Genomic DNA, 21,959 nt, shown 5'->3' with positions numbered 1-21,959 from the left:
AAATCATCGTATATATTACGAAATATATCCATCTACCTTATTTTCCAAACTTGTATTCGCTAGTTCGTTAGAAACGCTTGCTTTATTAATAATAATAGTGCAAGAAACTGAAGTAAACAGTAAATAGTGTCAAACGGCCGTGACCAAATAGAATGAATATTGCTAATTAAAATTCATTAACACGCGTATATACTTCCATATAATAAAGGGAACTTTCTTTACTCCTACTATTTACATTGAAATTAATTTCATAGCATCACGATGTCGAGCACATCCCAAAAACATAGAAACTTCGTTGCAGAACCGATGGGTGAAAAACCTGTAACAGATTTAGCTGGTGTTGGTGAGGTTCTGGGCAAAAGATTAGAAACTGCAGGTTTCGATAAGGTTAGAGTTAGACAGAATGTCTTTAAATATATCACTGAGATTATTTTTTAATATTTCAAAATAATCGAATGGTCATATATTTGTGTATGTAATAGAAATAGAATAATTATATTTATGTTATAAAAATAGAATAATCAAAGTTGGAAAAAAATTAATATCTTATTTTAATTTCAGGCATATGTTGTCCTTGGTCAATTTTTGGTCCTGAAGAAAGATAAAGAGTTATTTCAAGAATGGATGAAGGAAACATGCAGCGCAAACTCCAAACAGTCTGCGGATTGTTATCAATGTTTGAAGGATTGGTGTGATGAATTTCTATAAATCTCAATTTAAGTATAATGAAAATGGTTTTATAGTAATATTTTTATAAACTGTAAATATGAAACCATACAATTTTATAGGTAGTTTGGTTAGAATAAGTGATGTTTTCAGAACATTATCATATACTTACACATTGCAATAGAGAACATGTTGAATAACAATTCAATATAGGTTGTTAATAATCAAGTCTAATATTAGTCTTAATTTCATGTTAAGAACTAACATAAAATCTATTATGTGTATTGACAGTTTTTAACTTTGGAACTACATATAACATTCTAAGGTACCCCAGTTTTATACAATTGTACCATAAGTAAGAACATAATACTAAAATTTCATCAAAATCTTACATGTACAAATTGGAAACTGTCTGTAAAGATTTATTGGACATCATGGGTCTCTAAATGATAAAAGACCATAGATTTTGTATATCAATATGCATTTGTGTACCACAGTATGACAATAATGAAATATAATATTAACTATTTAAAAATATATGGATGTCTAAATATTTAATAGCATTTGGTCACCAACACTATCTATGCATCCTTCTTATCTTAAAAATCATATACCATTTTCTCAAGACTGTTTTTAAAATCTGCTTCATATTTATTAATGATATTAATAATTGTGAACACAGTATCATAAATAATCTCTAATTATGATTAAGTTTGTATAGTCAACATATATTTAATTATCTAGTGGCTATTATAAAATTGTTTGTATAATGAAAGGTTGATATTCATTGATATGATCAAGCATTATCATTTCTATAATACAGTGTTTCTTGAAATACAAGGACTTACTAGAATGATCAACCACAATCTGATATCATTGATTATATTGATGTCTCCACCACCATAATTTTAAATTCATGGTGAATTTGCTATAATGAGCTTTGACAGATCTGACCACAGGCTCATCTTATTATCCACTAGAATAAAGCGTTATTGCAGGCAGGGGGATTTTCATCCAAATATATATATATTTTATATGAATTCAATATTCCCTATGCCAACCACCCATTTTCACTTCCGTATCATTGTCTTCTGAAAATGTCTGTATAAGATTGCATAGCATTAAAAATAGTTTCTACCATCTAACTTTAATACTTACAATTTTTTTATATATTTGACAATAAATAATAATGTAACAAGGTATATATTTTTATTGCACTAAATTGCGTGCAATTATGAAGTTTGAAATGGTATTACTGTAATGTAGAAAATATACCACAATTTAAGTAACTTTAATTCAGTAACTGATGCTAAAATCGAAACTAGTAACAATTTTGTTAATTTTTAATCTGTTACTGATAAGATTTCATAGTAAACCTTTTGATCTGGCTTTGGGTTATTTTGGGCCGCGTAACTAAAGAATGAACGATCCCATTCAGGTTGTCTGTCACCCTCTGTATAACAAGTAATATTTGTATATCCCATACTCATTTTGCTATATTATATGCACTGGAAGCAAAAATGTAACTCAAAACGAAAAAAACTATTACATAAGTTTGTTTTTCTTATTCTACTGGAGTGATATGATATAATAATGGAAAATAAAATCAAAAAAGGTCAAAACTAACCTGAGATTTCCCACAAAATGATTTTTATGGGAATTTTCAGGTGTTCAGTTGGCCTAATTCACGCCTTTAGTTTCTTAAAATATAGAAAAACCTATTAATATTGTTGAAGTACCATAATATTATTGCATCTATGTGTACGAACTGTGATGTGTAGCGAATCTGTATCTTGTGTCATGTCTAATTTTAAGATTTTTGTATGTTGGATACTAATTTCAATTATTACATAAACAATAATAAAATGTGAACTACCTAAAATAATAAAAATGAGACTGTTCTTTAAAATCTCTTCAGCAATTAATGCATTATAATTATTTTTGTACTTACAATTTGTAATGGAAAATAATATACCTTTAGTATATTTTTTATCTCAACTTTATTTTACTTTTGTTTTAATTGACTTTCCGGTGATAGAAACACTGATAACAATCTAAATTAATCATATTCACCCCCCATATCTGAACTATACTCTCCGTCCCTCTACTGTTAAAAATAATCATTATTTTTAACTATTCTAATGCTGTCCATAGATTCTGTGAAGTGATGTTAATTGGTATGTAGGGCTTCATGCTTGAATCCCTATTATAAATTGACAGTCCTTTGTTTTTATTAGAATTAGAACTGTATTTTAGGTAAACTGTATTGACTGTTGGTGGTGGCCACCTTGAATTCGTAATAGTAGTACCTCCGCATAATTTTATTGTTATTAAAAAAGATTGTTTGTACCAATATATTAAATCATTAATAATAATGGAATGGAATCAGTCATTATTAATAATGGAAAATAAATTCCAATCACTAGATTTGAGCCACAGATGACACAAACAAGGCAAGCTATAATAAACAGTTCATAAATCATTCCATACTGTGAGCTCTTAAGAACAGAACTATGTACATGTAATAAAGTCTCAACGATTTTGCAAGCAGAATTAGTTTCAATGTGCAATGGGTTGTATAAATATCCAGACTTATATAGGTATCATGCAATGCAAACCCCACTATATAATGTGGCATAACACTACAACACACAACAGTATATAGGTTTATTATTGCTTAAAATCTCAGTTTCGCCAACTTGAAGTGACATAGACTATTTAAATAAAAGACTTTAATGCTCTATTATACATATATACATATCTTATATACAGAGTTTTTGAGATTAAACGTACATTTAATCTCAATAGATATAGTTAAACAATATATATACTCAAAATAATGATTAATGAGGTTCGAAATGTTCATATTTCAGGCAATGGTCTCTTCCATCATTATCCATAAAAACCGCTACAGAACTCATTAGCTCTGCTAAACCATTTTTTTTTTAAGTAAATGTCACCATTTGTAGTGATAGTAGTATACTATATGCCATATAATAATATTGTTGCCTGCATCATCTAATAATAAATTAATGATTTCACCATAAATTTTAATTGTATCTGTTGTGCTTTCCTTAGTATAAAGAGACAGTTTATTAGTTATGGATGTTTATTATTCTGAAATGTGAACATTTCATTCAAAACCATTATATAGCTAACTATAATTATTTATTATCCATTCCATGGTACTAAAGTATAGATGACAACACATCTTTGCTGTTTATAACTTTTAAATTTAAATGTCATTTGAGTTAAATTTGTAGGAATGTCCCTTTCCTATACCAGGATCAGTATATTTTTTAAAAAAGATTAAGCCATAACCACAACAAAGAATATGAAGAAGAATATCAAGACCCCAAATACTTTAAACATGAGTGCCCTATTGCCAGTAATGTTTTGAAAATACTTCATTATTTCTCTATGTCCTGCTTCTACATTCATCTCAGCATCCTGTATGTTGGCATCTATTCTACCTATAGCTTCATCTTGTTCTTTGACCATATGTGCTAGTTGCTGGAATATTCCTCCAAGTTCGACAATAGTGCTTTCTATGTTATGCATAGTTTCAGCTCGTTGTTGCACATAAGTATCAGAGTCATCTCTCATCGCAAATTTCTGCACCTGTAGACTGGAACTTTCTCCGAAGTCTATGCTTACATCATCCTGTTGAAGGAGAGATGGTACTTCTGTGACCAATGGAGCTACCCTTGAAAACTGCTCCCGTCTAGTATTTTGATGCTTTAGGTTTTCTGACCTTACTTCAAGAACCTGGTAAAGAAATAATATTGTATATTTTATGACAAAAAAAATATTAATAAAAAGCTCAAAGTGCAATAAAATATATTTTTTCACTGTATTATAAAACATAGCAAAAGACTATTGTTTGAAATGATGTAGTTCAGTGTCATGAGTCAGTCATGCTCACTTACATGTTCAGACAGTGTGGTGGTATGAAGTCTACTACCAACAGGGTCATTTGGCTCACCTTTTACTCACCATTATACTTTTGAATGGGTACTGCAGGTATGGACTGGTCTGCTCTGATAATTATGAAGATTAGTCATAATCATCACAATTTTGTTATTCAAGTAGCTATTAAATTTATTTACACTTTATCTTGCTTTGCTCTATTTGAAATTTGTATTGAGTCAAAATCTTATATATACATATAATGTTTATTTAATAGAGTGTAACAAATTTCTTGTGATGAGACTGCTTTTCGAATGAGGGAGAAGTTTATTTGAATAAAGATTATTTCTATGAAAATATGTTATAAAGGATTGTGTTTCATGTGTCAGGACTACATGTGACTGACATGAAGGAGTCTTCTGAAATTAGTGTTATTTGTGAAGTTCATACAAATAGGAGTCAAGCTATAAATATTTATATGACCTAGCACAGAGATAAATAAACATAATATGTGTATTGTATATACCTGTTTAAATTGGTTACTCATAGAAGCAAGCCTAGATTGGAGTGCAACAACAACACTTGAAGAATGGCTGTGCATGCTTCGGCGTCCTCTTGGCATTTCTCCCAGTCTTGCAATTTGCTGATTTAAAGAGCTTAGATCTCCTTTGATTATGTATGTTAATTCTTGTATTTCAGTTGGTCGATCATCAAATAAAGATTTCTTTTTAGCCACTAAAAATATATGATTAGATTTATTATATCATATAAAATGGGGTAGAAAAAGTGTATTTGTAGAGAACTTTAAAAAAATACTTTGAAATAGAATGTCTTTCAATATGGAAATAGACAAATTTTACATGTAGAGTAACTAAGTGACTTTCTAGACCAGTTACATATGCTAAGAATTTTTGTATTTAAAAGATTTCCCCCTTACTTTCATAACTCCTGGGTGAATAATAATAATTATGGGTAACATTTTGTCAATTTCAAAATTCTATCTGCCTAAATAACTTAAGCACAAGTTATTCCCAAAACAATCTGCTCATACTTTTGGTCAATATATGTCTAAAATAATCCATCCATATATAATACTTACACATGGCAAGCTTTTCCAGTTTGGCATATGTACTTGAAATATTTTTACTTATGACTTTCGCCATGCTCATAAATTGGGAATATGTTTCAAGGACTGCAGCTTTTCTTTCATCTCTCACTACCGGTCTGGCAAGTGTCCGCCCCTGAAGACTACGGACAGTCGTTACAAATTCATTAGTTCTATCTCTTGCTGCCATTACTGTTTCAAACACAAAATCCTTAAGAATCTCAAATGTAAATTCGTCTTCCGATAATAGGTTTTGTTGTTTCCTGGAAAATTCGTTTTCGTTTTGATTATATGTTTTATAAAAGGGTGCTCCTTTTTTGTCCAATTTATCGTATGTATCCAATTCGTTATTCAGTAAAGCTGTACTGTCTGTTACACTCCCTCCTGCAATGTTGCGACGACGAGGTAGCATTTCATTATAATAAAATATTTCAGTAGTAACTAATAATGTAATATCTAAACAGAATAATAACAGTTAAATATGCGTCACTAGGTTCGTAAAAAAAAGTATGTAAATTAAACAATTATGGAATTATTAAGTAGTAAAGTGTTGAGTCAGAACTTTTGCAACAGCAAAGAACAGAGACTGACAGTGACAGACTGTGACGTACATGGTCGACGTCATACTGTCACATTGACAAGAAATCGTCATTTAAAAAAATTAGAAAAGACGATACACGGCGAAGTGGAATCTATCTACTTCTTCTGAATATTAATTTACGATCTTATGATACGTGACCGTCAATAGTTTATGGAACTGTATAATTATTCGTAGATGGCAACACAAATCGCCGTATCGCCGCGCCGCGCCGCCGGAGCCAAAAGAAGAGGAAAAAAAATATTCGTAGATTTAATTTCATGTATTAAGGGATGCAATTATCGACGTTAGTGGGGAAGTATCGATGAATAGTTATGATTTCTGTCAATATGACAACTGACAACTGATAAGTAATGACAGGTCTGATGAAAAGTTGCTAAACTGAAACTTGTCTGAAAATCAAACTGAACCTGCTATATAAAAATACCTGTAATCGATACCTAATTATTTACTAATTAATTAAAATTATGTTGACAATGAGATGAGACGGAAAAATGATTTCTTATGTTGCAAAAGTGATAAACTTGATTGCCATAACAATACAAAAAGTATTTCTCATTGCTTCATTTACAGGAAAAGTTATTGTAGCCGTTGGTACGACCATCTCCTCGCTGCTAGTTGAAGTTATCAGTAATATATACTTATTTATTCAAATCACTTATGAAGACAATGTTTCGATTTTTACTGAAGACATACCCAATTTTGTGGATAATGTTATTTACACATTTGGTGATCAAGTGACATATATTCAGAGAGCGTTGGTGTTTATTTTGGAAACATTTAGTCACAGATTTAATTTAATCGTTGATACTGTTAAGAGTTCAGTTATAGCAGTGTTTGTTGTTGTTGGTGAAATAATATTTTTGTTAAAGAATGGAATAATATTATTAGGTGACACTTTATGGCTTATTATAACATTTATACCAGTGCACCTTCCACAGCTGCTCAAGGCAGGGTTCATGAGCCTGAATGACATTATAGTGGGCTATGTTGTTGATGCATACATGAGCTTGTTGAAGATTACAAATTTCCTGACAGATGTGCCTTTGGAATCTTTTATAGGAATTATTAGTGCTATCATCATTGTCCGCTTATCCATTCATTTTAGAGAAACAATCCAAATTGAAATTACAGAGTTCTATTGGTCTTTTATAAGAAAATTCATGTATATATATTATACACTTTACAACTACTTTACTGACCCAGAAGTAAGAGTAATAACACACATGGCAAGTGGTCAAGATGTTACTTCAAGGGAAGCCAGTTTTAGTGAAAATGATGTGGATGATGCTAATAACCCTGCAGAAGCCCTCTGTGTTATATGCCAGGAAAGGCAAAAATGTGTCTTAACATTGCCATGCCGTCATGTGTGTTTGTGCACAGAATGCTGCAGACGCTTATATGGTTATCAACGTACTTGTCCAGTTTGCCGGACATTTATTTATCACTCTGTGAATGTATATTTGTGACGGACTGTATTAATATTATGCGATTGAACATATTACATTCCTGTTAATGAAAGAATGGAGTGTTATTGAACATTGAAATTAGCAATAAACAAAACAATCAAAATATAATCATTCTCATATTGGTACTTTTCACTCATTGAAAAAAAAAACAACATGTACAATAATATTATTATGTTAGTTTTCATAATTACAATTTCAGATCTAAATATACTTTGACATATTTAACATGTTACATCTGAATACACCACTGATGACTTCCAGATTATACTTCTTGGGAGCTTAGAATAACATATTCTCTTTATTTTTCACCAGATCTGAGCCACTTATTACCTCTCAAGAGACAATAAGTTTAGTAGTTTCATGATCACTGTAATTTTTATTTTTTTTTAAGTATGTACAGAGGTTTATAAGCATAAAATGTGATTAATATATGAATATACTAGTCTATATTCAAATAAAATTAATATATAACATATTTTAGTTGGCTGTTTAAATTCAGTTTAGTTTATTTTTTAGTAATGATATAGGACTAACATTTTAACCTCATTATTTAAAATTATTTATTTCTGTAATGGTAACTCACTCGTATACCAATACATAATAAAGTATAAAGTTGTTATGATAAAATCAGTAAGATACCAACTAGTTTAATGGGTAAAAATAATATCACATGGAAGAACTGAAGCAACATCTAACAACTACGCAAAGATAATTATGCAGTTTAGTTTAAATTTATAGTTTTTTATTAATATATTAACAACTACATATTTAGTTGATGGACATAAATTACCAAAATGTATGTTGCTCCACACTAATAAGGTGCAGAAAAGGCATTCTGATAAGTGTTCATTGTTTAAATATTATTACATTGCTTGATTTGTTATGTTAATTATTACTTAAAACCACTGGTACTAAACTAAAACTACATTCACAACTACCTTATTAATGAGAATCTATTTCTAAATTTTACCAATATGAGTATTTCTGTTCCTAACATTAAAATTTAAATCCTTAAATGATATTTGTACATCTTTAAAAATATTCAACATGAAAACAGCTGTTATAACCACTAAAAAGCCACAAAAACAACCTAAAATATCTGCACCTGTCATATGTTCCCATTCTCTGAAAAGGATACCAGATGCTATAATGACTAATACTGTAAACATAACATAGTAAACTGGAGTTACAATGCTTGTATTAAATATATCTAGTGATTTGTTCAAATAATTCATTTGTATCATAATACATATCACAGCAGTGATGAAGAGTAACCAAAAGAAATGATTAAAAACACTGTTCACATTAGTAGTAATACTTTCTTTTATGGCCAATGCAACTGCTTTACAGAACACAACAGTCAGGCTGCCTGTAGTAGAACACATAAACAAATATATGGATATATTTGTGTTGCCAAACCTTGGAACAAAAACTATTTTGATGATAAAAGTTATGACAAATATTGTAGCTACATATGAAATAAATACAAAATCACTTAATTTATCCAGTAATTCTGAAAATGTTTGGATTTCTTCTGATTTTGGTGAATGTATAACAAAAATTATTGAGCCGATAATGCATAGAAAACATCCAATCTGAAAAAGAGCAATACTTAATATTCTTTTATACATATTATAAAAAAAAACAACAAAGAAATTGAAGTAAAAAAGATACCTTTCCAACAAAATTAAGCTTTTCATCTAAGAACCTTGAGGAAAGTACTGCTGCTACAAGTACACTAAGTGCGCCTAAAGGTGTTACCAATGCCGCAGGGGCGAAGGCATATGCCAAGAGGTTAGCACCTTCTCCAACTCCCACTGAAAGATAAATACCCTTCAATGAACCTTGTAAAGCACTTCCATCATATATACAAGTATAAACAGTAACTTACTTGTCACCAAACCTAACCACCACATCCATTGCTTAAGATATGTAAAACCTCCGGCTGAAGCTCGAAGGTTTCCAGAAGCAGAGTTTCTTTTCAATGCAAATTTTTTTATAATAAAACTGGACCCTATAAATATACTGGACGAAATAGAAAGACATAGGCCTATTAAAAATGAATTGGTATCATAGTTTTGTCCTTCGACTAATGAAGAGGAAGACTTCATACTGTTATCAGTTTATCTCATATCCTATTCCATGTCCATGACACAGAGTCTCATTGTTTACAAAAAATTTTTATTCTTAAATCGAGTTTCTGTAGATAAAATTTATAGAACCAAGGGGCCCATTTAAGTAATGGATTTAGATATTACTAATAAACAAATACAATAACATGTAAACAATATAGGTTCATATTTTTTATGTGATTAAAAATATAAAAATAATTTTAAAAAATGAGACACGAACAGTGTTGTCACATGAAATGTCCGTCACCCAAATTGATATTAATGAGTAGGGTCAATATCCTTGTTCATAGTGATAATTGCAAATCTGTATCTAAATACCATTACGGCGAAATCTGTAATAATTTTTTTTTAATCCCTTTAAACTATTTATATTGCAGCATACAAAAACCACAAAGAAAATAGAATATAACGGATATTTTCTCCCAGTCATCATAAATCCCGAAAATAAGGGGGAAATCCAAAATCTGGCATCACTGACCACAGACTAGAAAAACCATACAGATGTTTAAATAAAGTATTTATTAAAGTATATATCCAAAATTTAACCCGTACTTTTCCATTATCCCGTCTCATTTCATTTTTTTTTAGTGGCATAATAGGCAACACTCGCCTCTTACTAAGGGATAAAAATAAAAAATAAAGTATCTATCAATTTATGGCGCACAGAAATGAGAGGTATAAATGACGGAGGAATATCAAATTTTGTAATAAATGAAAATAACAAGAAAGACATATCTTTACAGAAAATATTTTAAAAAATCTATGGCAGGATTACAATTAATAGGGAATTTTTCATCAAAATTTGGATTTTGGAGAAGAAAACAACACTTTCCTTGGCAACTATGATTTTAATTCAGAGCCGTAAAACATATTAACAAAAAAAACGGTGCATTTTATTTTTTTCAAAGAGATGCACTATATATCGATTACTACTGTAAGTAGTACGTATAATGTATCATACGCGTGTACCTGTATGTCCCAAAAGTCGGCGATAAACCGGAATCAAGAGATAGAACAAATTATCATAGCTATCATAAAAAAATTGAGCACATGGTTATGACAGTATAGATATTATAAATTATTAACAAGCAACTAGTCTGGTCAAGTCGTTCTTTTAATCATCGATGTTTTGACAAATGAATACAGAGCATCCCTACTTGTTTGAATGAAGTTCCTTTACCTTTACTTGTTTATTTTACACGCTCCTTGTGTTTATTTTACAAAAAGATATATAATGAAAAAATAAAAGTACTTTATTGAAGTGTATCGACTTATATGTATAGACATCATAAAATGATATTTATCAGTTTGATCTAACCAATTATACATTTCTAATTATATTGATACGTATACCATAACCTATTATTTTAAAATCATGAGTATTTATTAGCCAAACCTTTGTCAATATAATCTACGTACAATACTGTGCTGTTAATGCCGTTTACTAGTATAAAAAATTACGAGACGAGTAAAAACATTGGATTGAAACAAGTTACAATATTGTAAAACCCAAGAGACAATCAGATACGGTAGAAACTGCGCCAGACACGAATACTGAAAATTTTAACCAACAATTGAGACTCGGAAACATTAAAATATGGGACCCAACGAAGTTCATAAAAATGCATTACCCAGTCAAACCTTTAACAATGTTTACAATCACACTACAGTATCGAATAATCAAGGTAGTACTGTAATCCATACACCAGTTCGAAATGAATCTACATCAGCAGTTCAAGTACCATTGACTGCTCGGTCACAAGTAGCAGAACCATCAACACCAAATTATTCTTATACACCCCAAGCTGCAAATCCACATAATTCTATGACTGCATTGACTCCTATGTCCAGTGGAACAAAACAAGTAGAGAACAGCATAAAGTTGCAGTAAGTAATTTAAACCTTTGGTTTCTTATTGCTTGAAATTTTCCAAGTGTTAATATTTTTCTTGATTCACATGTATATCAAATTTAATCTAAATGATTGTCATAGTACTACCCTAACTTACTCCTAAGAGATATGAGTACAAATCTGGCCTGACTGGTATAATTTTATATTTAATTTAATATAAATTATAAATAGATGATAGTGAGTGGAATATTAGTAACTAGCTGTGCCCACGGTTTCACCCGCATGGAATTTATAGCCAATGTGTTATATAAATACTGCTGCTGTATAAGATATAAGATTGTAAAGTTTCATTAAAATCCTATTAGTAAATCATATTAGTTTTTGAGTGAAAGAGTAACAAACATCCATCTAGACACAAACTTCTGCATTTATACTATTAAAATAAGATGTGAACTAGTGGAACCACTGCATTGGTAACAATGTACATGTCTAACCTTTACAGTCCCTCCTCGAAACCATAATGGTTATTTTAGCATGAAGAGCTAACTGACCTGACTTCATCTTCATTACATCTATGCCAATATATGTATGTACCATTAACATGATTTTAAAATAGATAAAAATCAGTAACTGTGTTAAAAACTTTCAATTTTACATTTCAATACTTATTTTAATGTATCTACAGTTAGATACATTAAAATAAGTATTGAAATGTAAAATTGAAAAGTGTACAGTTACACTGTTCATGATTAATACAGATTACATGATGTATTTTTAAGTAAATGTTGGAGCTAAAGTCTTGTAATATAGATTTATCTCTCATATAAATCATATTTGCATTAACAATGGGATAAATATAATTACCATTAGTGTAATAAATTTATGTATTTTTTAACTCTTTTTTTCTTTTTTCAGAAACTGTGTTTCTACAGTAAGTTTGGGATGTGAGCTAAAATTATTAGATATATACTGTAGAACAAGATTTTCGGAGTATAATCCATCTCGATTTCGTGGTGTGGTTATGAAAATTTTAGAGCCTCGAGCAACAGCACTTGTTTTTAGGTAATAGTTACATCAATATGTGCATGCATGATCTAAAAATAGTTTTTGTGTCTGTAAGTCTCACCTTTTTAAACAGACTTATATAAAATCTGTAACTGGTATAAAAATAATTATGAATATCTACAAAGAAATGGATGTACTGTGTGAAAGATATGTCAAGAAAGAAATTGAATAATTAGATATATTATTAGTTCTGGCTAGAATAGATGTCATTGTAAGCTTGCTTTCTGTAAATTGAGAAGCTTGTAGTGATGGAAGTAAGTTTACTTAATCATAATAAAATAGTCCTCACAATTATGAGCACAAAGCGTCATTAATTCTCAAGCAACAAGCTCTGCTTAGGCTTGTTATGTATTAGATGACTTATAAAAGTCTTAATATATTTTTTTTGTATTTACATAACATATCTGGAAGACATCCAGATCAATAGAAACACTCATACTCATGAATTAAAGTGTTTAATTTAAAATTATGGAAGTTGTTTAAATATTTTTTTTAAAAGATAGTATTAGAGAATAGTTTATTATATTATTCTCTAATATATAATATACTCTATTGTGACGATAGTATTAGAGAATAGTATATTATATTATTCTCTAATACTATTATACTATTATATAATAGTATTAGCTCTCAGGGTGCCAGTGGAATTTGAGGATGAATTTGGATCAGGTTACTTACCCGACCTTATATTCACTCTATTATCTTCCACTGATGTCTTGTTAGCGAATATCATTAAATTGTTATGCCTTAAAACCATGCTTGTCATGTTTTTTACAGATCTGGCAAAATTGTGTGCACAGGAGCAAGAAATGAACATGATTCATATGTCGCTGCTAGAAAGTTCGCAAGAATTATACAAAAATTAGGATTTCCTGTATGTATTCATTACGTTAGGTATAATGCTATTTAAAACTCCATAAATTATATTTTATATTATATATACTACCTGTTATTCGCAAATTCGTCCGCGTGAATTTTTTTTATTGAAATATATAAAATTTCTAAAATAAAACTAGCCAAGTTACTCTTTATGACGATAGCTATCTGCAAGTAAAAGTCCCGTCAAAATCGGCTCAGCCGTTTCAGAGATTAGTAATCATACAGACATAAATATTTTTATTTTGAAGTACAGTACTGTACGAATTTAGTTATAAACTGTTCAATTAGAAACATACACTCCAATTTTATTTATATATATAAATTTAAAACTTTTTTCACGGTACAAACAAGATATTTACTATGATAATACTACCACTATTAGTACCTACTCCCTCCTCCCGCTCCCTCCTCCGCGAGCTCCCGATATTGCGACGCATTTACGTCTTACGTAACTGACTAACAGGCAACTCTTAATCGTAAAAATTCCGTTTATATATGTACAATTATTATATTAACTATATTATATTTTTCTTTTAGGCTAAATTTCTGGATTTTAAAATACAAAACTTCATTGCTACAGCTGATTTGAGATTTCCTATAAGATTAGAAGCTCTACAACAGGCACACGGACAATTCACATCATATGAACCTGAGTTATTTCCAGGGCTGGTTTATAGAATGGTTCGCCCAAGAGTGGTATTGCTGATATTTGTAAATGGAAAAATAGTATTCACAGGTATTATTATAACTATGTATTTATGACATATATTTAATAATAATATTAAATTGAGTATATAAATTTAATTGTTTTCAGGTGGCAAAACACGAAATGAGATACATGATGCTCTAGATATAATTTACCCCATTTTACGAAGTTATAGAAAAAGTTAATATATTAATAGTTATGTAAATATAATAAATCAATTTTAATGTATAATTATTTTTTCAAGTTTTAATTAATTTATTTTCATGTAATTAAACAATGAATAAAAGTTTTTTATCCATTATGTTACATATTATTTATAATAAAAAAAATGTGACCTAGGAGGAAAGCGAAGTTGAATTTTCTGTGACCTATTCCACATTACTACTCGTACTTGGATATGGATTGTGACGAATTCAACTAGTTGTTTCACGCTGCACCAGCCATCCATCCAGCCAACCTCCAGGGAACGCCCGATATGCCGTCCGGTTTCCCGTCGCCTTGTAGCGCCAGCCACCGGTACGTTGACGGAGCCAAGAAAGCGCCGGACAATATGATTAAAGGAGGCACGGTACGGCATTTGGAGTTGAACAGTCAACAACAGGTTAAGCTAATAGATTTCCTCCCTGTCAAAAACTGAGATGATGATGAGCTGATCCACAACTAAGATGGCCGTCTTATACAGATAATAGTGAAAATCCGCTTTGGTTTCGAGTGTGGGATTAGGCAGTACCCTTGCAAAAATATTAAAAATACGTGTAATTTCCTTCCGGTTCAAACTGGTATCATATCATAGTTAAACCTGTATATTGAAGGTAATAGTCAGTTGGCTGTAGCATGGTGTATTATACGTCAGTATAGCGCAAAAAATATCAATAATTTCTTTTCTCTCCAAAAAGGTATTTGTTTATGAAATAAGTATATAAATAATATGATAACGTTAATATATTATTTATATATTTCGTAAATGGTTTTTTATAGTAGATACTAGCTGTTCCCGCGACTTCGTCCGCGAGGAATTTAACTTTATTTTTCTCAAATAAATGTAGTATAAGTTACTTTTTATTAAGTCAGCAACCTGCCAAAAAAAGTCACGTCAGTTGGTCCAACCATTTCATAGATTAGCCGGAACAAATAGACAGACAAAAATTGTAAAAAAATGTTATTTTGTTGTATGTACCGTATTTATACATATATATGCATATAGTAAAAAACAGTTATTTCAATATTACAAACATACACTGCACTTTTATTTATATGTATAGATTAAAATTTTGCATTTGTCTCTACAAAACTCATTGCAGTAAGATTGGCCGCTACAACCTCTGTCACAACTTTAGGTTTGCTGGAAGAGATCTCTTTTAGAGGTAATTCTCACACCCTTCCCACCATTGCTCACATTTTTGTATGACTATCTTAATTACTTAATATCACAAGTGCAATAAAGTATGTATATATATTTAGCAGGCGCTTAGTTCCGTTGCTCGCGGGTTCGACTCCAGGTACGGTACAAACATGTGTAATTGTGTATTCATGAGTATGGGTGTTTTCTATGTATATTAAAAAAATCTAGGTATTTATATCTGTCGTCTTGTACCCATAACACGAGCTCTGCTTACCTTGGGACCAGATGGCATTGTGTAAATTGTCCAAGGATATTATTATTTGCTTGCATACATATTATTTTATAGGCAGGATAGCTAGCAATGCACAGACAACACAGATGCTGTGACCATGTCAGGTCGACCTCTACGCAGTTCTGCCGGAAACGATCATAATTATCATATTTGTGTAAATTGGATGTGCTGACTGATTAGACTCATCTTATTATCCTTCACTAGCATATTTTTGCTGTATCGTTTATTAAGAAACAGATAATTAGTTATTAATACAACCCTAAAACTACTTTCTAAACAAGTAATTAAGTATGTAGTATATAGATGATTTCTTATAAATATGTTTTCACTGATAGTACGCAATCAACTTTGATTCTTATTGTTTCCTGAACCGTGAGATCATTTTATTTTACAACCATTTTATAATTGTTACCTAAATAAAATAAAATTGCACATTTTATTATTAATGTAATAAGCGTTTAATTAATAATTATGAAATAGATACAATGAATAAAAAATGGTATAAAGTCATAATTGTTTGAGAATTGTTGAATATCATGATAAAGATTAATCTACCAAATTATAATGATTTTCATTGTATTAAAGTTTACTTACATAACTAACAAAATATCGTTTGTAATGAGACAAATATAGTAATCTAAAGCAACATAGCTTCTCTAAAAACTAATAAAAACATCTTCATTCACACATTGCAGACTGCAGCAAAAATTTTGAAATTGTTGAGCATAAAACAAACTTGAGATTACAAGTTGTCTAATTTGTAAGTTAATATTTTTTAGCTCATAATTGATACATATGAAATGTTTCTAGACAACGCACCTAAAATATTCGTCAATAATCCTACATCGTACAACAGCATTTCAGCCAGGGTATTTTGGTTTGGTTTGGCTAAAGAGGGCGCAAACCTATTTTTTTTAACATATATGTGGCAGAAATAATTACTTGAAATAAAAATATGACTGGAAGCTAACAGTAGGCACGGCTTACGATCCACAACTTAAACATTCATCTTTGTTTTGCAGAGAACACGTAATGGCTGCCATATTAGCATCATATGTGTCAGAATTTCCATTTGCAACCTTGCTCCGTACTTTCGATTTATCTACAGTAAATTGAATAGCATTAACAGCTGGTTTTGTGCGCAGATAATACATTCCAGTTTTTAAACCCATTTTCCATGCATAGAAATGTATAGATGTTAATTTTCCATAGTTTGGTTCAGCAACATGAATGTTAAATGACTGACTTTGATCTATAAATGCACCTCTATCCGCAGCCATTTGTATGCTAGTTTTCACAGAAATCTCCCAAACTGTTTTGTACAAGTCTCTCAAATCTTTAGGAATTGCTTCAATATTTTGAATAGAACCATTGTTGTGAATAATGAGGTTCTTCATATCTTCATCCCACAACTCTGCTTCTGTCAAATCATTCAGTAAGTGATGATTGACCACTTGAAATTCTCCAGATAAAACTCTTCTTTGGTAAATGTTTGATGTAAATGGTTCAAATGATTCATTGTTTCCAAGAATCTGTGCAGTTGATGCAGTTGGCATGGGCGCTATTAATAATGAATTTCGAAGACCATGTTTAGCTATTTTTTCTTTTAGAACCGTCCAGTTCCAGAGGTCTGTAGGAGTTTTATTCCACATGTCATATTGCAATATGCCTTGACTTACAGGACAACCCTCATAGGTTTCATAGACACCTAATTTTTCAGCCAATTCGCAACTTGCTTCTAAAGCTCCATAGTAGATGGTCTCAAATATTTGCTGATTGAGTTTAATAGCAGCTTCACTTTCGTAGGGTATCCGCATTAAAACAAATGTATCTGCTAAACCTTGCACACCAATTCCAATTGGTCTATGCCGCATATTCGAATTTCTAGCTTCTACAACAGGATAAAAGTTAACATCTATTATTTTATTAAGATTTCGAGTTACCGTTTTAGTAATTTCTTTAAGTTTAGAGAAATTATAAGTTTTATCCTCATTTATAAACATGTTTAAAGCAATCGATGCTAAATTGCAAACTGCAATTTCATCTGCTGATGTGTACTCTACTATTTCTGTACAAAGGTTACTGCATTTTATTGTTCCCAAGTTCTGTTGATTGCTTTTTCTATTACAAGCATCTTTATACAACATATATGGAGTTCCAGTTTCTACTTGTGCTTCTATTATAGCTTGCCAAAGAACTTGTGCTTTAACTTGTCGAACAAAACGGTTTTCTGCCTCATATTTCTCATATAGTGTTTCAAATTCTTCTCCCCAGCAATCAGCTAAACCAGGACAGTCATGAGGGCACATCAGACTCCAATTTTCATTTTTTTCTACTCTTTTCATAAATAAATCAGGTATCCATAAAGCATAAAAAAGTTCTCTAGCCCTCACTTCTTCCTTTCCATGATTCTTTTTCAGATCTAAAAACTCAAAAATATCAGAGTGCCATGGTTCTAAATAAACAGCAAAAGCGCCTGGGCGTTTATTTCCACCTTGATCGACATATCTTGCTGTGTTGTTATAAACACGCAACATGGGAACAAGTCCATTTGAGACGCCATTAGTCCCTGCTATGTAAGTGCCTTTGGCTCTTATACAATGTACATGGACACCAATGCCTCCAGCTGATTTAGATATAAGTGCACATTGTTTTAAAGTGTCATATATGCCTTCAATGCTATCGTCTTTCATAGCAACAAGGAAACAAGAGGACAATTGAGGGCGAGGTGTAGCAGCTGAAAAAAGCGTAGGACTTGCATGTGTAAAATATTTCTCTGATAGCAAGTTGTAAGTATGAATAGCATCTTCTATATCTTCCCCATGTATGCCTATAGCAACACGCATAAGCATATGTTGTGGCCTTTCTGCAACCTGAAAATTATTTATATGTATTAATGTCATTGTTAGTATAATTATATTATATTTTAGAAAAATAAAAGTAGCCTAAATTACTCCTTATTACATCAGCTGCCTTCCAATAGAAGTCCCGTAAAAAGCTGTCCAGCCATTTCTGAAATTAGCCGAAACAAACAGACAGACAAAAATTGTAAAAATGTTATTTTGGTGTATGTACCGTATATATATTCATATGCATGTAGTAAAAAACGGTTATTTAAATATTACAAACAGACACTCCAATTTTATTTATATGTGTAAGTAATGTCTTGGGTAGTAGTAGTTGCAATGCCAACAGAGATATTAAAAATTGAGATAGTACCTTATTATTTATTTTTAGCAGATATGATCTTTCTAGAGTTTTAAAACCAAAATAGTTATATTTGAAATCTCTATCATATACAATGGCAGAATCCAGTCTCTCTTTATTTTTGATTACAACATTGTAATGAAACTCTGAAATCATGGGAGCTCTTTTCTTCGTATGTGGATTAATAATATTGTATAAATCTGTGATCACATCTAGAAATAAAAAAAAATTATGTAGTTATAAACATATTAGTGATTTTGTGTATTTATATTCAATTTATTATTTCTTTTTATTTTGAAATAAGCAACTAACTACTGCAAAAAATAAAAAAAAATTAACTAGTGTAAGATTAATTATGTTTTTCATAAAATATCATAATTAGTGGCGTGTAACTTTGCTCTTGTTAAGACCTTAAAATATTGTTCAAACGAAACCTAGTTGTTAGTGAACTGGGGGTAGTGACCCTGATCTACAACCAACAGTTTGAGACTACAAATATGGCCGGATATAATTTATTAAAAAAGGGGTCATAATAAGTGTCTTGTCACTGTAAGGGAAGTCATTATATACGACTTTTTTATAAATAATTTATTTTGTAGTGTAATTACATCTTAATAAATGGTTGGTCAATATAGGAGGAGTCATAATAAACGGATTCTACTGTATTTCGATTAAAATATTTCGAAATATGATGATAAAAAGATGTTCTATGGCTTAACATACAGCATGTGGTTCTCACCATCCTGAAGCAATAACCACCACCCTAAATGAATAGAAGTAAATTATTACAAAATATTTTGTTGTATCACACATGCTTATTTATTTATGTGTTATGACATGTTAAATATTAAATATAATTTAATTACCTGAAAATTGTTTCCTGGTTTCCTTATGTAAATTGGATATTGCCAATCTTGCTGCTAATACAGCATAATCTGGATGATCAGTGGTCATTGTTGCAGCTGTTTCAGCAGCCAAATTGTCAAGTTCAACAGTTGTAACACCAGAATAAATGCCACTTATGACTTTTAGTGTTATGGATACCTTTGTTAAACAAAATATTTGAGAATTATTAAAGATTAATGTTCAAAACCTTATAAATTTGAAGATTTGTGTTGTAGTCTAGTTTAATATGATAACTTATAGGTGGTTTGAGTTTAACAGACTATGAAATAATAGTGTGGTAATTTATATCTTAAGGAATATCATATGTAAAATAAAGGTAGAGAAGTGCAGAAAAAAGATGTGGTCATGGCGAGTATTATGTTAAGTGTAAAAGAAGTCAGTCCGCTATTAAACTATTTCAATACATCATAGATCTTAGGGAATGTTTATTTTAATATATAATTTTAATATTTTCAAGACATTTATTTTGTTAAATTACATAGTTACAAGACCAATGGATCTAACAAGAGACTCTTTGGTACCCAAGGAACCAGAAGACAGAGGCACCAAAGATCTAGTTGGAAAGACTACATCAACTTGACTCTGGAACCATTCTGGTATAGGGAAGTGCAAGATAGAGCTCAATGGAGATAGCTGGATGATATCTATGTCAAAAGGCACAGAGTTGGTGAAAATTTTGTGAGCTACTGAAGCCTACCTTAGAAAAAAAGGCTTTAATATATTACAAATACTTATAATTTGTTTATCAGATCATTGATTATTTATATATAATATTTACCTTTATATTTATGTATGTATATTATTTTTTTATATAAATTTATATACATTTTGCCTTACACATTTTTTTGTGACATTTCTCATTCCTATTAGTGCACTGCCAACAATTTTTCTCTGCACCACTCATGTGTGACTGGTAGATAACGCCACAAGGTGTTAAGTCCGCCATATGTACACATTGCTTGATGCATTGAAGTTAAAAAAATAAATAGGTACAAACTTACTGGATCCACAAAATCCATATTTAATCCATAACAAAGTTTTTTAATTCTTGATGTAATTTTGTCAATATGGACTTCCTCCATTCTACCTCCTGAAAATATAACAATATGATATAAATTACTATCCTAGTATTTTTTTTTTCGCCACAAAATCATACATTTGGGCAAGTAAAATTTTTTGCAAATTGTAATGATAATAAGCTATAGTTTTTTTTTTAGAAAAACAAATTATTGTTTGATGAATCTTATCTTCCTTAGCAAACTGACTTCAACGTTTGTATCACAACCTGAAAGACGTCGGATGGACGACAGTATTGGGTTCTAGTAACAAATTTTATATTCAGTTTCTTAATATACTGACCTCTTTTTAGAACGTACAACTTGCTCATCTTCCCAACCATTATGAATAATTTATTGAAACCAAAGTAGCTATGAAATTACTTCGTTCGTTGGTAGCTTGGAGAGCTTAAAAGACACCACTAATGATTTATTCAAAAGAAATAGGTGTCTGAAACTTAAGGTAAAGAAAAAAAATGAATTGGCCAAAATAAAACCGGAGAAATGAGAAAATTGAGGAACAAACACATGAAGAAAAGGATTAAAAATATTTGACAAGCAATTGCGCGGGAAATGTGGGCTTCTTTTTAATAAGTAGTTTTACGGCTTTGAATAACCTAAAAAATTTAGGGGGATGAAAAATAGATGTTGAAAAAAAGGGCGGGAAAATTTGGTTTGACCGGACGCGTTTTTTAATTCAGGAAATATTATTTCAATAACATATAGATTAAGGATTGGTTTTTAGTAATTTTAGTTGTATTTAGTGTTATTATTATA

General features: G+C 30.6%; 6 protein-coding genes across 6 annotated transcripts; 3 read left to right on the top strand and 3 right to left on the bottom strand.

Moving 5' to 3' along the window:
- Positions 1–231: 231 nt before the first annotated feature.
- Positions 232–1,096, top strand: LOC131845058 (barrier-to-autointegration factor). The gene is made up of 2 exons (XM_059194071.1): positions 232–387; positions 562–1,096. Exons 1-2 carry the CDS (start codon positions 262–264, stop codon positions 706–708), a joined length of 273 nt encoding a protein of 90 aa, XP_059050054.1. The 5' UTR covers positions 232–261; the 3' UTR covers positions 709–1,096.
- Positions 1,097–2,784: 1,688 nt separating this feature from the next.
- Positions 2,785–6,320, bottom strand: LOC131845055 (syntaxin-5). The gene is made up of 3 exons (XM_059194068.1): positions 5,675–6,320; positions 5,102–5,310; positions 2,785–4,434 (listed from the first exon to the last, which is right to left on the bottom strand). The coding sequence occupies exons 1-3, from the start codon at positions 6,090–6,092 to the stop codon at positions 3,976–3,978; spliced, it is 1,086 nt and encodes a 361-aa protein (XP_059050051.1). The 5' UTR covers positions 6,093–6,320; the 3' UTR covers positions 2,785–3,975.
- A 182-nt stretch (positions 6,321–6,502) lies between these two features.
- LOC131845057 (E3 ubiquitin-protein ligase RNFT1-like) lies at positions 6,503–7,841 on the top strand. The gene has a single exon (XM_059194070.1). The coding sequence runs from the start codon at positions 6,773–6,775 to the stop codon at positions 7,745–7,747; it is 975 nt and encodes a 324-aa protein (XP_059050053.1). The 5' UTR covers positions 6,503–6,772; the 3' UTR covers positions 7,748–7,841.
- A 380-nt stretch (positions 7,842–8,221) lies between these two features.
- Positions 8,222–10,081, bottom strand: LOC131845056 (magnesium transporter NIPA2). The gene is made up of 3 exons (XM_059194069.1): positions 9,639–10,081; positions 9,422–9,564; positions 8,222–9,342 (listed from the first exon to the last, which is right to left on the bottom strand). Exons 1-3 carry the CDS (start codon positions 9,856–9,858, stop codon positions 8,707–8,709), a joined length of 999 nt encoding a protein of 332 aa, XP_059050052.1. The 5' UTR covers positions 9,859–10,081; the 3' UTR covers positions 8,222–8,706.
- A 1,259-nt stretch (positions 10,082–11,340) lies between these two features.
- Positions 11,341–14,594, top strand: LOC131845050 (uncharacterized). Its single transcript, XM_059194062.1, has 5 exons — positions 11,341–11,766; positions 12,646–12,792; positions 13,573–13,669; positions 14,212–14,410; positions 14,489–14,594. The coding sequence occupies exons 1-5, from the start codon at positions 11,477–11,479 to the stop codon at positions 14,563–14,565; spliced, it is 810 nt and encodes a 269-aa protein (XP_059050045.1). The 5' UTR covers positions 11,341–11,476; the 3' UTR covers positions 14,566–14,594.
- Positions 14,595–16,473: 1,879 nt separating this feature from the next.
- On the bottom strand, positions 16,474–21,737 carry LOC131845075 (ribonucleoside-diphosphate reductase large subunit). Its single transcript, XM_059194089.1, has 5 exons — positions 21,487–21,737; positions 21,129–21,217; positions 20,088–20,265; positions 19,234–19,433; positions 16,474–18,887 (listed from the first exon to the last, which is right to left on the bottom strand). Exons 1-5 carry the CDS (start codon positions 21,524–21,526, stop codon positions 16,998–17,000), a joined length of 2,397 nt encoding a protein of 798 aa, XP_059050072.1. The 5' UTR covers positions 21,527–21,737; the 3' UTR covers positions 16,474–16,997.
- Positions 21,738–21,959: the final 222 nt, after the last annotated feature.

The sequence above is a fragment of the Achroia grisella genome, unplaced genomic scaffold (genome assembly GCF_030625045.1).
Source record: "Achroia grisella isolate CSIRO2021 unplaced genomic scaffold, CSIRO_AGI_Agris_v1 utg4502, whole genome shotgun sequence".
Lineage (NCBI taxonomy): Eukaryota > Metazoa > Arthropoda > Insecta > Lepidoptera > Pyralidae > Achroia > Achroia grisella.
The sequence above is the reverse complement of the archived record's forward strand: the minus strand, read 5'-3'. Positions and strand labels throughout refer to the sequence as shown.

What these genes read in the sequence shown, in the direction of transcription:
- LOC131845058 (XM_059194071.1), top strand. Translation starts at nt 262, where the DNA reads ATGTCGAGCACATCCCAAAAACATAGAAACTTCGTTGCAGAACCGATG. An exon ending in AAACTGCAGGTTTCGATAAG is followed by an intron (nt 388 to 561) that starts GTTAGAGTTAGA and finishes TTTTAATTTCAG; the next exon opens with GCATATGTTGTCCTTGGTCA.
- LOC131845055 (XM_059194068.1), bottom strand. Translation starts at nt 6,092, where the DNA reads ATGCTACCTCGTCGTCGCAACATTGCAGGAGGGAGTGTAACAGACAGT. An exon ending in ACTGGAAAAGCTTGCCATGT is followed by an intron (nt 5,311 to 5,674) that starts GTAAGTATTATA and finishes ATATATTTTTAG; the next exon opens with TGGCTAAAAAGAAATCTTTA. An exon ending in TGAGTAACCAATTTAAACAG is followed by an intron (nt 4,435 to 5,101) that starts GTATATACAATA and finishes TTTCTTTACCAG; the next exon opens with GTTCTTGAAGTAAGGTCAGA.
- LOC131845057 (XM_059194070.1), top strand. Translation starts at nt 6,773, where the DNA reads ATGATTTCTTATGTTGCAAAAGTGATAAACTTGATTGCCATAACAATA.
- LOC131845056 (XM_059194069.1), bottom strand. Translation starts at nt 9,858, where the DNA reads ATGAAGTCTTCCTCTTCATTAGTCGAAGGACAAAACTATGATACCAAT. An exon ending in GTGGTTAGGTTTGGTGACAA is followed by an intron (nt 9,565 to 9,638) that starts GTAAGTTACTGT and finishes TTTATCTTTCAG; the next exon opens with TGGGAGTTGGAGAAGGTGCT. An exon ending in AGCTTAATTTTGTTGGAAAG is followed by an intron (nt 9,343 to 9,421) that starts GTATCTTTTTTA and finishes GCTCTTTTTCAG; the next exon opens with ATTGGATGTTTTCTATGCAT.
- LOC131845050 (XM_059194062.1), top strand. Translation starts at nt 11,477, where the DNA reads ATGGGACCCAACGAAGTTCATAAAAATGCATTACCCAGTCAAACCTTT. An exon ending in GAGAACAGCATAAAGTTGCA is followed by an intron (nt 11,767 to 12,645) that starts GTAAGTAATTTA and finishes TTCTTTTTTCAG; the next exon opens with AAACTGTGTTTCTACAGTAA. An exon ending in TGGAAAAATAGTATTCACAG is followed by an intron (nt 14,411 to 14,488) that starts GTATTATTATAA and finishes AATTGTTTTCAG; the next exon opens with GTGGCAAAACACGAAATGAG.
- LOC131845075 (XM_059194089.1), bottom strand. Translation starts at nt 21,526, where the DNA reads ATGGTTGGGAAGATGAGCAAGTTGTACGTTCTAAAAAGAG. An exon ending in GTTGTACGTTCTAAAAAGAG is followed by an intron (nt 21,218 to 21,486) that starts GTCAGTATATTA and finishes TTATATTTTCAG; the next exon opens with GAGGTAGAATGGAGGAAGTC. An exon ending in TGCTAAAAATAAATAATAAG is followed by an intron (nt 18,888 to 19,233) that starts GTACTATCTCAA and finishes AATAATTTTCAG; the next exon opens with GTTGCAGAAAGGCCACAACA.